This window comes from Mesocricetus auratus, unplaced genomic scaffold, assembly GCF_017639785.1.
Source record: "Mesocricetus auratus isolate SY011 unplaced genomic scaffold, BCM_Maur_2.0 Super-Scaffold_100023, whole genome shotgun sequence".
NCBI classification, from domain to species: domain Eukaryota; kingdom Metazoa; phylum Chordata; class Mammalia; order Rodentia; family Cricetidae; genus Mesocricetus; species Mesocricetus auratus.
In genome coordinates, this window is record NW_024429204.1 from 880,975 (window position 1) to 895,814 (window position 14,840).

The 14,840-nt window shown below is 44.5% G+C and overlaps 1 protein-coding gene across 1 annotated transcript in view; it reads left to right on the top strand.

The window, feature by feature from the left end:
* The window catches only part of Cpq (carboxypeptidase Q), a 400,249-nt gene extending 385,610 nt beyond the window's left edge, over positions 1 to 14,639 (top strand). Inside the window, exon 8 of the mRNA XM_040730419.1 lies at positions 14,479 to 14,639. Coding sequence (XP_040586353.1) covers positions 14,479 to 14,624 — 146 coding nt within the window. The 3' untranslated portion in view covers positions 14,625 to 14,639. The remainder of the gene's footprint in view (positions 1 to 14,478) is intronic.
* The last annotated feature ends 201 nt before the right edge of the window (positions 14,640 to 14,840 follow it).

The following is a 14,840-nucleotide window of genomic DNA, read 5'->3' on the forward strand; positions in this document are numbered from 1 at the left end:
ATGCTGGGCTCACTTAGATCAGTGAAAGCAGGTTCCCCAGTGGCTGAACTCTGGACATCACTCTCTTCGCGTGACTTTAATTGGTAGACCATTTGAGAACTGAAATACTTGGCCTTGACTGTGATGGTCCTCTCCCGGTGTTACCAGACAATCAAACCCCCATGGAAACGCTGATGGAATTGGTCGGCGACTTATGCCATAAAGAGACATTTTGACCCTTGTCTGAAATGGTTCTGCAGGACCCTACTCCTGTCGGAGGAGGACCCTGGACACAATGTATCTGAGAGGTGTGCTGTGTTCTTAAGGACAGCTTAGGACCCTACTCCCGTCGAGTAGGAGGAGTATCCTGGACACAATGTATCTGAGAGGTGTGCTGTGTTCTTAAGGACAGCTTTGCTCTCCCCGCATTCAAATCTGCCCTTTTCCAGTTCCTTCAGCTGGCGAGCTACTCTGCGTGATTTTCTGCTTCGTCCTGTTTCATTAGCGATCCATCTCTACTCATTCCAGTTCTGACTAGATGTAATTAATGGCAACAAGAGCTTCCCAGCCTACAAAATTAATACCGAAATGGTGTCTGGCAGGCAGAGGGAAGGAAACGTTTCCTCGTAATCTGGCATGCAAACAGTCTGCTACACCCATAACTAGGTCCTTTCATGTGCAAATCAGAGGGCTAACTTGATGTGTGATCTTAATTGAGTCTCTTTGGTATAGACTGTCATGTCCCTCACTCCCTTCATTCGCCTAGTATATTAGTTCAAATAATATGATTGAATTAACTGGTACATATTTTATGGGTATCCAAACCAAACATGCTTGAGGTGGAAGCCTAGCTGTAGTGTTTTCCCTGATGCCTCTAGGTCGTTTCGGTTGGATTCGGCTTCTTACCGTGTGTCTAAACACTGAAAATTCGTCTGACAGTTAAAGGGAAGGGAAGACAGCCTCTTACATATTGAAACAGATATCCCACTTGCCCAGATTTGAGGAGTTGAATGAAGAATCTTAATCCTGAATAGATAAAAAGGTATCCAGTAACTCAGATGAATGAGAGAAAGCTAGAGGAGGGCAGAGCAGACCAGGCAGGCCCTTAGAGGTCTCTCTTAGATTTTTAAATCAGAAATGGTATGCGTTATGAATCAATGCTTCATCTTCATTTCCTATATTTAAAATGAAAATCCTTTTCAGCTTACTCTTTAAAAGGGGGAAAGTGGTGAGGCCCAAGAGAGTCAGGCGTCACCAGTAAGGATGCTGCCTGCTCTGACCGGTGTCCTCGCTGCTGTTACAGCAAAGGAAGAGCTGTTGAGAAATTCAAAATGTGGCCCACAGAAATGACTTCATGGGTGACTGAACGATGCCAACTGTATCTTCATTACGTAACTTAATCGACCTTAAGAACCGGGCTCTCCTCTTTCTATATGGAGAAATACCTTGCCCAGCCTAGACACAGGGGTATGGGATGGAGAGGTGCCTTGGTCCTGCCTCAACTAGATGATGGGACAGACTTAGTAGACTTCCTAGGGGAGGCCTTACCCTCTCTGAGGAGCAGATGGGAGGAGGGGGTGGAGGGAGTGGGAGGAAAAGGGGTACGGGGAATTGGGATTGGAATGTTAAAAACAAATTAATAATAACAATAATAAAAGGTCCCTGCCGGGCGGTGGTGGTACACGCCTTTGATCCCAGCACTCGGGAGGCAGAGGCAGGCGGATCTCTGTGAGTTCGAGGCTGGGCTGGAAAAATAAAAATAAAAGATCCCGAGGAAGACCTGGGGAAAATCCAAACTATTAACTGCATGTTGAACGGAAAGTCTCAAGCATCAACTGTCTTGTGAAGAACAAAGACAGATGTATTCCGGGGAAAGGAACAGAAAAAGTCTAAGGTCCTTGGTCCCTTTAATGAAGTCCATAATTTAAAGGGGAAAAACAAAAAAGGAACCAGGCTCTCAGATGAATCTCTGCTGCCCTCAGCCTCCCTGGCTTCTGCCTAAGAGTTGCAATGCCCTACTATATACAGATGATAAAAGGGCTGAAAAGGAAATCAGAGAAACATCACCCTTTACAATTGCCACAAACAACATAAAATACCTTGGGGTAACGCTAACCAAACAAGTGAAAGACCTGTATCGTAAGAACTTTGAATCTTTAAAGAAAGAAATTAAAGAAGCCCTCAGAAAATGGAAAGATCTCCCATGCTCTTGCATAGGTAGGATCAATGTAGTAAAAATGGCTATCCTGCCAAAAGCAATCTACAGATTCAATGCAATCCCCATTAAAATCCCAGCACAATTCTTCACAGACCTTGAAAGAACAATAATCAATTTTGTATGGAAAAACAAAAGACCCAGGATAGCCAAAACAACCCTGTTCAACAAGGCAACGTCCGGAGGCATCACCATCCCTGACCTCAAGCTCTATTATAGAGCTATAGTCCTGAAAACAGCTTGGTATTGGCACAAAAATAGACAGGTAGACCAATGGAATCGAATTGAAAACCTGGGTATTAACCCACACATTTACGAACATCTGATCTTTGACAAAGAAGCTAAAAATATACAATGGAATAAAGAAAGCATCTTCAACAAATGGTGCTGGCATAACTGGAGACTGGCATGTAGAAGAATGCGGATCAATCCATGTTTATCGCCATGCACAAAACTTAAGTCCAAATGGATCAAAGACCTCAACATAAATCCAGCCACACTGAACCTGTTAGAAGAGAAAGTGGGTGGTACCCTTGAACGAATTGGTACAGGAGACAGCTTCCTGAACATAACACCAGTAGCACAGACAGTGAGATCAACAATTAATAAATGGGACCTACTGAAACTGAGAAGCTTCTGTAAGGCAAAGGACACAGTCAGCAAGACAAAAAGGCAGCCCACAGAATGGGAAAAAATATTCACTAATCCCACATCTGACAGAGGGTTGATCTCCAAAATTTACAAAGAACTCAAGAAGCAAGTCTCCAAAACAGCAAAGGACCCAATTAAGAAGTGGGCTGCAGAACTAAATAGAGAGTTTTCAATAGAGGAGTCTAAAATGGCTGAGAGGCACTTGAGAAAGTGCTCAACATCCTTAGCCATCCGGGAAATGCAAATCAAAACAACTCTGAGATACCATCTCACTCCTGTCAGAATGGCTAAAATCAAAAACACCAATGACAATTTATGCTGGAGAGGATGTGGTGAAAGGGGGACACTCCTCCATTGATGGTGGGAGTGCCAACTGGTTCAGCCACTTTGGAAATCAGTATGGAAATTCCTCAGAAAAATGGGAATAAACCTAACACAAGACCCAGCAACTGCACTCTTAGGCATATATCCAAAAGATGCCCATTCATACAACAAAGATGTCTGTTCCACTATGTTCATAGCAGCTTTATTTGTAATAGCCAGAACTTGGAAGCAACCTAGATGTCCCTCAACCGAAGAGTGGATAGAGAAAATGTGGTACATCTACACAATGGAGTACTATTCAGCAGAAAAAAATAATGGAATCATGAGATTCGCAGGCAAATGGATGACACTAGAAGAAACCATCCTGAGTGAGGTAACCCAGTCACAAAAAGAGAAACATGGCATGTACTCTCTCATATATGGATTTTAGACATAGATCTGGGGAGTGCCAGCCTACAATCCTGTGGCCAGAAAGTCTGGGAAACAGAAACTTCATTTAGTGGCTGATCGAAGAAGGGGCAGACCCCTTTGGTTAAGTACTGAGCTGAACTCAAGAAAGCCAGTAACAGAGAGGGAGGACTGATGATCAAAGAGATTAAGACTGGGCTGGTTTAACCCCCAGAAACAGCTGACCAGACAAAGGTTAACTCTTGAATCCCAGGCATCAGCCTGGGAATCCAGCATGGGACTGATCAAGACCCCCTGAATCTGGGTGTCAGTGAGGAGGCCTAGGTAATCTATTGAGCCTTGGGCAGCAGATCAGTACCCATCCCAAGTATACACACGGACTTTGGACTCCCATAGAACAATGTGAGATGCACTCTCACCCTGAACTCTTGGGGAAGGGTCTAGGCCCTGCCCTATATGAAATGACAGACTATGGACACCCCCATGGAGGGCCTCACCCTCCCTGGGGTAATGAGGGGGATAACGGGGAGGGGGGGTTGGGGGGAGGGCACGGGAGAAGGGGAGGGAAAGGGAGAGGGACCTGGAACTGACTTGTGAAGCAACCTTGTTTCTTATCTAAATTTAAACTGGAAAATTAAAAAAACATAAAAAAGAAGTATTTTTTTATAGGAGCCCTTGTAGGAGATGGGAGGTTTTTAAAAAGTACGTTGCTCCGAAGAGAAAGGCAGCAAGAAGGAGGGGTGACCGCTGATGAACTTAATAATCAATCTTCATGAGTTAATACTAAGTCCTTAAATGTGTAGACCCACATTTAGAGCATGGAGTGATTAGTTCCCACACAGGCTGAGTCCTTACAAATATCTGAACTGGAAAAGGAGAAGGGTAAACGCTTGCAGGACACAGCTAAGCTTTGGCTTGGGAGACTCTTGGCCCTCCCAGCATGAGAAGTGACTCCCTGAACATGACCATCCCCACTCTAGACCTCTAGACGGAAAAACTGCATTCCTGTCTACTCTGAATTTCCACTGGCTCACTGTCCTCTCCGTCATCCTCTGCAAAGCTCCCTGGAAAAAAAAGGAACACTGTAACTGGATGTTGGGTCTCTGGTACATGTTCTTCTTGCAAACCCAGAAACATACCGATAAAAAGAAAAAGATACTAACTAAAACTATGTGAGATATATAAAGATTGGCTAGCCATGGTGACTCACACATGTAGTCCCAGAACTCAAGAAAATAAGGCAGGAGCTTTGGGGTTCAATGACAGTCTGGGTGGTAGAGTGGGTTCCAAATCATTCTGCAAGCGAACAAAGCAAAGGAGGAAAAAAAATCAACCTAAAAACATCAACTTGTTGAGATAAACCATTTTAAAGACTAATATTAGGATACAAACTTTGGTGAGGCGATACATTATACCTTAGGGAATTGAGAAGTAGAGGAAGTACAATATAAATTTTAGTTTGTTAAAAATCAAAGCCCTATCACAGGATATACCTTGACACTAGTAGAAGTGATGAGGATAGAAAATATGTTCTCTGAAATAGATATGGGATAAAGCTTTGTTTGTTTATTGAAAGCCACAGGCTTACACTCCACAGACTTCCTTATTCGGTGAAACAGTCTTGAAGAAAACACAAACCTGACACCGACAGCTAGGAAAGAACTCCGGTTTACTATCAAGCAGTCCAACTCCATCATCACTAACAAATAACATCTGCTAAAAACCGCCCGGTGCTACACATACTCTTCCTGTTCCTCGTCTACTGAATCTTCACAATCCCCATGCCCGGTTCATTGAGGAGGAAGCCAAAACTCAGAAGGCTAAGCCGCTTACTCATGCTCACCCCAACAGCAAGAGAGCCTGGCTCTGACATCCAGAAGTGGCATCCTTACCACTCAAGATCCATCACTGCTCTGAGTATATTCAATCCCACTTTTTCTTTCCTTACTAGCATGGAGGCAAAATAATGACAGATTCTCTGCCCTGGAACAAAGGTCCCAAAGAAGACAAATGGGAGTGAGGAGACTTGCATTAACAAGCTGCTCGACCTTTGGAAAATCAGCCTCCCGTGGCGTTTTCACTTTCTATTAGACGTCATGCTTATTCTCAGTGCTCTCTGAAGATTAATCTCGCTCTAACATTTGGTGATACCATGAGATACATCACATCTCCTGATAGGAAAGTGTGATAGAAATGAAAATTTTGATTTTTTTTCAAAAAAAAAAAGAGAGAGGAATAACCCTGGCTACTTTAGAATTATAGAAAAGCACCCTAATCCCCCCCCCGTGGGGATTTCAACTATGGTTGTTAGCATATTTCTCATAAGGGGGGTCTTATAAGTCTCCTGGGACCCATAGCAAGGTGATGTCAGCACTTCAGAATCCTTCTCCACACAGTGTTCCAAACAGTCACTGACAGATGATCATAACAGACACACAAGAAAAATATGTGCTTTCTATCCTTCCTATCGAAGGCAATCTGGGTTTCAAACAAGGAAACAATATGCCGTCAGGAATCTCAAGTTTATATGGAAGTGATAAAAATGGCAGAGGTCAGGCAGCGTTTTGGTCAAACGCAAAGCTCACTGATTGCAACTGCAAAGTTGGGATGCATACAAAATGAGGCCGATCAAGCTGTGGTCCCGAGTGAGACCAAGCCTCAATCACTAACTTAGTATCTGAGCCTCACGCCGCTAGGAGAGTGAATCTGTCGATCCCGTTTCACCCAATGCTCTGAGTCTACATCCTCTGAATGTTGGGGACTCCTCTCTGGGGAGACAGTAGCTGCTCTCAGGGTGCTAATCCCCACAGGGCTGCAGCACAGGCGTGTGGTACCCACCCAGGTCAAAGCACCCTAACCATCCATTTCTCTCAGGTTGCCTGTGGGAAAGAGAAGATGAGCTGATGGGGGTGTGGCCACCCGGACACACCAGTGGGAAGGAGCAAGTGTCCTCTGCATTTTAGTTCCCCTGAATTTTGCCTTTCTGTTCTCACCACCTGTTGTTGTGTGTGTGTCGTTTATGAGAAGAGAGACAATATAATTTCAGTGCCGTAGTAGTGATATCTTGCCTTGCCAGTGAACCTGTAGTTGTGGCCACACCCTTTGGGCGTGGTTTCAGGTGCAGATATGACCCTTTTAAGGTAAAGGAGGTGCAGGCGCGCTCTCTTGGGTTCCGGAGAGCATCGGAAGGGCGGAGACTGCATCTTCTGGTTACTCTTATCTGTGTAAATTCTTCCCCAATAAACACCTATTCATCATTTGTCTTGGGTCTGGTGAACTCATTTGAACCCCGCCTTCAGTTGGCACTCAACCTACAGAGCTTAGGGGCTGACCTAACTGGGGCCACAGAGAATGAATAAATGATAGACACGCCTATAGAAAAGCTGGGATCAAGTAGACCATGTGCTCTGATGGAGACAACCCAAGAGCCATCCTGGAAGCTCAGCAAATCTATTATATGCGGCGTGAGGTTAGGCAGGTGAGGGGAGGCAGGTTAGATAGTCTGCGTTGGAGGCCTCTGTAGGGGAGCAACCTGGGGTTACAGTCACCCGGGAAGAAGCTAAAGTTGGTAATTTCTGTACACACTGTCAACATTCCTACTTGGGCCAGAGAAAGCATCTCCATTCCTCTGAGCCTGACCTGGGCTTTGCTACTCCCTGAAGTCTGAAGATCTGGGGCTCTTGACATGGCTGTGCTCGTGTTAGTCACAAGCGTTCACTCAGGATGCCGTCCACTCCTCACACTTAAGGTCCTAGTTGGACCTCAGTTAGCACAGCCCCCCCCCCAAGTAGCCATTGACAGTTATAAGAGCTACAAGAAAAAAAAAAAAGGTGACATGTTCACATAAACAACCCTATAAACGGGGATAACTATAAGAAGTTGTTGCAAATGATAAATGGACTAATCATCAGTACAGTTGTTGGGGCTCAGTGGACGATGACAGCATCCAATAGAAATGCAATGAACCTATGAGATAATTAGTGAAAGGCCACACTCCTTCTGTTAATATGTAAATATCCATGGAGCTTTGTAACCATAGTTACCTGCTTCGAATCACCCCGTCTCTGCAGAAATTATAGTCACTGCCCTTCAAAGGTAACTCCCAAATCCAGCAGGCTCTACCGTGTTTTCTAGCATGCAGAAGGGGCGATGGCAACAGTGATGTCTGTGGACTTGGTGGTGTTCTTAGCAGAGCACCTGAAATGATGGCCCTGGGCTCATGCTCTGGTGTGTCCCTGCTGTGTTCCATTTCCCCTCTGCCGCCGCTAGCCTGAGGAATAGTAGCAGCTCCCTGTAGTTACTCATCTTTGGTTTTATGTATCCTTCTGCTCTCACTTTGCAGATTCAGAAAATCAGTTCTGCAAACTGGAGTCTCTTAGTCTGAACCCCCCGGAGTGTTTCAGTTTTCTAGATGTGACATCTGATGTCAGGAGATACAAAATTACCTGAGAGGCATCGCTGTACTCCAGGTTCATGGAGGCATGGCCTATGGCCTGTAGACGAGGCATTTTGGGCTGTTTTTCCATATCTGTGAATGTCAGGGTAAGAAATAAAATCCTCCCCTACTACTCCCAGAAACTGTGCCCTAGCCTGACTCACTACTGCTGGCCTAGGAGCTTTCTTTCCGTAAACATAGACGACCTGAAGAGAACTTAACTAGGCGACAGAGATGTATGACTGACAGGAGACACCTAAAGGAAAAAAAAATGAAGAAGGAGAAAGCTAACCAGAAACAAAATAGAAAAATAACTCCAGTTGACTAAGGTCATGTGGCTTGTCTCAACTGAGTATGATGGAGGAAGAGTATGCCACAAAACTTCTAAGAGTTGGGTATTGTCGCACAGCCAATTCCAGACCAAAGGTGGGGGACATGCCACAACTTATCTATAAACTGGTGCATAATGTGGGACATATATATGCATATATATATAACATTTATATATAAATTGGGTTATAAATAACTCTAAAATGGGTATAATTACCCATCTTCATGATTTACAATGACAGATTCTTCTTCTTCTTCTTCTTCTTCTTCTTCTTCTTCTTGTCCTTCTCCTCCTCCTCTTTCTCCTCCTCCTCCTCCTCATCCTTCTCACAGTTCTGGAGGCCACAAGTCCAGAGTCAAATGTCAGCATGGCTCCAGTCCTACTGGAAGGTTTAGGGCTGAAGGGAAATCTTGCTGGCCTTGCCCACTGCAGATGACTGTCCACATCCTTACCTTGCGGCTGTTCACTCTGAACTTGGTTTCGGTATCCCCTTCAACACCTTTTCCTCCGTGTGTTTGCTTTCCCTCTGCTTTCTTCATGTAGCAGATACAGGATGACCTCATTTCAAGTCTCATTCATGTGGGCCAAGGCCTTTGAGGTGGGAGACATTGATACAGACTGGTATTTTACTGTATAGCCCAGGCTAGTTTTGAACTCATGATCCTCTTTGTCCCGGCCTCTCAAGCACTGGGATTACAGACAGATTGTCTTGCTGCTGTTGTTGGTTGGTTGGTTGTACATACACAATAAGGTTATATTTCCCAGGAACTGAGGAACAATTTATTCAGCCTCCTGCAGCTTATCTCCTAGGGCTAAGCCAACGCCTTGAGTAGCAGTGATAATAAAACTTCTATTGACGGTTACCATGGATAACCGTCTGCTTCAAGACCAAGTTGGGGATGGGATACATTTGGTGAATGGAGACCGCACAGCTCTTCTTAAGACCAGCTCTCTGATGGGCCTGGAGATGCAGCTCAGTGGGCAGAGAACTTGCCTAGCATGCATGTAGCCCTGGCCTTGATCCTCAGTCTCATATAAACTTGGCACAGTATACATGGTTATAGCCCTAGAATTAGGGAAGTGGAAATAGGAGAGACAGAAGTCCCTCAGCTTTACAAACCTGGGACAAACAAGCAAAACAAAACAAGACAAAGTCTTAACTCCCTGTGTCTCTAGATCTTCGAAGGCCTACCAGCTTCAAGCAGGCCTTGGTTAGGCTACTTCTTTTGGGAGATGGGTGGAGTCAGCCAGAAGTTTGCACTGGCCCAGGAGTTCGCTTGAAAAAGTCTGACTACTGGACCACTTACCAGGGGATCTCAGAGGTTCTTTTCACTAATCTGCGAGATATCCGGTGCCAACAAACACAGCTTCATTTGTTTGACATTGTGAATGTTTCTCCCATACCCAGCCCCACTCTTCAGAAGGAAGGGCCCCTCTCCCTTCGGGCCTGCCTGCCAACCTAACAACCCACATGGAAACAGGGAGTGCTCCAATTAGTGAGTCTGCCAGACCATGGGCGGTTTTCATTATCACAGAGAATAATCGAAAACAGGAAATTCTGGACTTCTTGCTTCCCAGTTCTGGTCCCCACTCTGATACCACCGGCTGCTGGCGGTGCTCATGTCTTCCCTGGAACTGCCATCACATTGAGAACCAGCCCATCTGCCTCCCTGCCAGCTGGAGGACAGGACTTTACCCGGAGACTCTAAGTAGCTGCTAAGGTCCCCTCTGCCTGCTGGACCCACCAGATCTTACAGATATCCATCTGCTGTGAATAGAAATAAGGCTGTTGATCATTGTAGGCAGATGGGGTTCCAGCCATGTCAGGATGACTTCCAGGCCAATGTTCTACACCAGTTCAATACACTAGTGGAGATAATAAGCTCAGTCTGGGTCGGCGGTGCCCAGTGATGTGATTTCAGTTGACCTCTTCCTATCTCGGCCTACCCCACCAGTGCTGTCTACCTCCATGCCCAATACCCTTGGATTTCTTTGTCTCAAGGTCAATTTATGGGAGGAGCCTATGTTCAGATGACCTCATGTCAGCTCTTTGAGACCACCCTTATGCTCTTCACACCCTTGGATGTTGTATCTCAGAGAAACAAACTCTCACTCATATAGGTTCATTTGATAAAACTATGAGAATCCAAATGTAGCCCAATGAGCCCTTGTCAGCCTTCATCTGAGAGGAATGCTCTCTCTAAGTTGTTCAGTATCTCGTTTTTGTACCACTCTTTAGCGTCTCCTGCAGTAAACACACATGCTTACTTTTGGTGGGTATGTGAAGGTCAACTTAAAGTAAACCTCGTTTTTTTGTTGCTATTATGCTGGTTTACAATTTTCAGACACCCTCCTCCCCTACTTCCTTATTCTCCCACAATAAACACACACATGCTGACTTCAACTTGCTATTCCAAGGTCAATTTATAGTAAACCTCAAGCTATTCCTGCCATCTTGCTTGTTCCTAATGTTTTTAGACCAAGCCCCCCACATGCTTTGGAAAAGGTACACTCATGACCTTGAAAGCAGCCCAAGCCTATCATTTGGCCCTATCTCTCTACTCCCAAGCTGGATGTGGGCTTCTAGCTCTCCTGGGGAGCAGTTCCCTTGCCCTTACTTCAACACAACCAAGTGAGACACTAAGTCTCCTGAACCAACCATTCGAAAACCGTTAGTCTGATTTCCAATTTTTACAGATGTAGTTGACATTGTTTTGACTCAGACAAGATTAGACTATATCCAGGTGGCTCTGCTTCAGTTGACTTGTATCCTAAACCTTTCCACTGGTGTCAAGATGTCAGCCTTGCCCCAGACTGAGAGCAAGAGGCTCAGCAATAATTGGTTCATGACTGGATGTCTCTCACTGTGTGTGGCCATCTCCTCTTGGTTGGGAGTAACGATTGCTCCCAGGCCTAAAAAGTGAAACTCAATCTAAACAACTATTTCGGATGCTGGTAACTTGACCACTCTTACTCAGTGTTACCTAACCGAGCCCACATCCCTGAGGAAAACCTTGATCTTGGTTTCGAAGAGAATAAGGTCAACAATAAACTGCACATAAACTTTCTGGCCTGCTTTCCTGCCTACTCAAGGCGATTCTTCGTGATCCGAGACGGACGGGTTCAGAGGCTCAAAGGCCAATGCCAAGTGCCTGGTATTGAAATCACATTAAGTCTGGCTTGCGCCTTGGTCCTGCCACTTTCTCAGCATGTGACTCCAGACAAGTAACTCCTTGAGCTCCGTTTATTCAACCATGAAATAGGAGGGCCGAAAGGAAACACCTGAGGGGGGAGGAATAAAGCAAGGCATCAGCACACAGTCCCGTGCACTACTCATGATTAGGGTCCTGCTGCAGGTGAACCTACAGCTGTGCTGAGGGTGACCCAGGATAGCAAGAGAAAAAGCATGAAGAGAAGAAATCTTGCTATATATAAACCAACAGTGTATCTCCATAGTATTTTCCCCTCCTCCACCTCTTCCAAGTCCTCATCACCTCCTACAACCTAATGTTTTCATGTTCTCCATGTTCTCTCTCTTAGTTTGACTAGGAATGGCCCCTTTCCCAGAAGACATCAATTACAAATAATTTCTTGGTTTGGGCTGGGTCTTTCTATCCACTTCCCCCTTTTCTCAGCGCTGGGATTTTTGTCCGGTTTGAAGCTGTACAGGTCTTGAACATATCGCCCCGTTCTCTGTGAATTCATAAGTGTATCAGCCCCATAGTGTCTGAAGACAGCTTTCTTGGAGTCAGCACTGCCTCTAGCCTTACAAGATTTCTGCCTTCTTCCACCTAGAGTTGAGCTTTGAGGAAAGGCCCTTGATAAGGACATTTCCATTTAGGACGGAGTGCTCTAAAGTCTGTCCTTCTCTGCAACATGATCCGCTTGTGGGTCCACCGTGTTAATTACCATCTACGGCAAGAAGCAGCTCCTCTGTGGAGGGTTGAGTGAGGTCCTGATCTATAAATGTAGTAATATTGTCATTAGGAGTCATTTTACAGCTGTGTTCCTTTAGCAGAATAATAGCAGCAGGTTTTATCCTAGTGCCAATAACGTACCTAACCTCAGGTTCTCGGCCACTTTAGCAAGGGTGAGTTCTATCTCGTGGAATATGCCTTAAATCCAATCAAAATGTAGTCCGGCTACTTCCTTAACATGTGTGCTACTACCTCACCATCTTTGCAGGCTGGTCACTGTTTCTTCAGGGTTTCAGGGTTAGTAGCTGGGTGGTATTTATGACTGACTACTTTTCTCCTCTGGTAGCATGGGAAGTAATTTATAACACTTTTCAACCCTAGGCAGTAGGGATGAAGCTTCGAATTGGGCACCAGCTCAGTTTCTCCATGTCTGGTTGCATAAGTAAGTTGTGTTTTCGAGAATAAGACCTGGAGATCAACCAATACCTTAGCAATAGCCTGGGATATTTGTCAGGGTCTTTGAGATCCCTTTGGACAAACGACTCAACAAGATGTAACCCAATCCTGGCACGGGATGTTTTCCTTGGTGGCTACATTTAAATTCCTTTCACATATGTACATATTTTAGGAAGCTTCTACAGCAGGTTTCCATAAGGCTTTCAAAAAGGGTCTTTAATGTCAGATGTCCCTCCCCATATCCCCTCCTTTATCCTTCCCTCCCAGGTCCCTCCCATTTAATCCTCCTACTCTAGTTTCTCCTTTATCTGTTTTTAATACTTCCTTAGAAGATCTCTTTCTTCTGGTCCTGTACCAGTCTAACTTTTGGGGTTATTCTATATGATATACACATAACTAAAACGTAAAAGCCAACATCCCCATATAAGAGAAAACAGGCGGTATTTGTCTGTGTGTGTCTGAATTGCCTCACTTAGGATAATTGTTTATAGTTCTATCAGTACATCATCAAATTTCACAGCTTCATTTTTCTTAAAAGTTTAAAGATACTCCATTGTGTAAATGCATCATATTTTCATTATCCATTTTTCAGTTGATGGACATCTAGGCTGCTTCCATCTTCTGGCTATTATAAATAGAACAGCAATAAACATGGATGAGCAAGGCTCTCTGTGGCAAGACACCAAGTCCTTTGAGCATATACCTAAGAGTGGTATATCTGTGTCTTCTGGTAAGTCAGTTTCCAGCTTTTTTGAGGTACCCCCACACTGATTTCCATAGTGGCTGTACAGTTCACGCTCCTACCAGTAATATATAAGTGTTCAACTTTCCCCACATCCTGAATAGAATATGCTATCATTTGTTCTGTTGATCTTGGCTGTTCTGACTGGGGAAAATGAAGTCTGGAAGCAGTTTTAATTTCATTTCCCTGGTGGCAGAGGATGCGGAACTTTTTTTAAAAATGTTTCTCAGTCATTTGCAATTCATTTTTTTGAAAATTCTCTGTTTAGTTCCATATGAAAATTTTAATTGGGTTGTTTGTTTTCTTGATGACAAATATATACCCTCAATCAGATGTATAAAGGTCTTTTCCCATTCCGTGGACTGCCAATGCCACTTTGCTCAAATCATGGTGTTCTTTGGTGTAAGAAGCATTTTAGCTTCGTGAGGTCCCATTTGTTAACCGTTAATTGTGATGTCTGTGCTATTGGTGTCCTATCGTGAGCGTTCTTCCCTGTGCCAATGCATTCAAGCCAGTTCCCTAGTTAAGAGACAAAACACTGAGATCTCAGGTAGACTTGAAAACCTTTCATAGTCGAAGTTTCTCAAAATCCTGACGAATTCCTCTTTACTTCTCTACTTATCGAGAGATACCATATAAGCTCCTAGGAACTTACAGACAGTGGTTTCTTAAGTCTTCCTGGCTCCTTTTTAAGTTGCCGCCTTTATCTTTGAGGAGATGCAAATAATGCATCTCCAAAAGAGCTTATGCATTATGTCCAAAGTCACTCACCCCAAAAGAAGGGTGGCTTACATTTTAAACTAGGTATTTTTCTAATTCTAAGAGTTAACCCTACCCATTGCACACCATAACCTAACATAAAAAAATTGATTCTAAGAAAGTATATGTATACATAAATATTTTAGGACAAAGGTTTGCCTCTTGTCCTTAGTGAAGAAAGCAAGATGCAGCATGGAACATCGGGCATACTTGGATAATAACACCCAAGTAAACTGCTTGAACGACGCTTGATTTCCCCAGATGTCCAGAAGCTGACTTCGCACATGCTGGGGATTTGGAAACCCGAACCTGAAAGGGAATGGCTCAGTGGCTCTTCAAATTACACTGTGATGAGACTTTTCCTTGGAGATGCAGCCACCATAGCGAAAGCTTCACGGAAGACATGATCTCCACAAAGGAAGCTCTGACCGGATGAAAGGGTGAGTTAAAGGACCGGCCCCACCCTCTTTGAGCTGGAAGACAAATGTAAGATCTAGAGAGCAATGGTGAATAGATGAACCATCCCCTACAGTGTCCTCCCAAGAACCTGTGAATTTAGCAGTGCATGCCACGTGCTCACAGGGGAAGACGGGAGTTTCTCTGACATTCCTCAAATGAGCCAG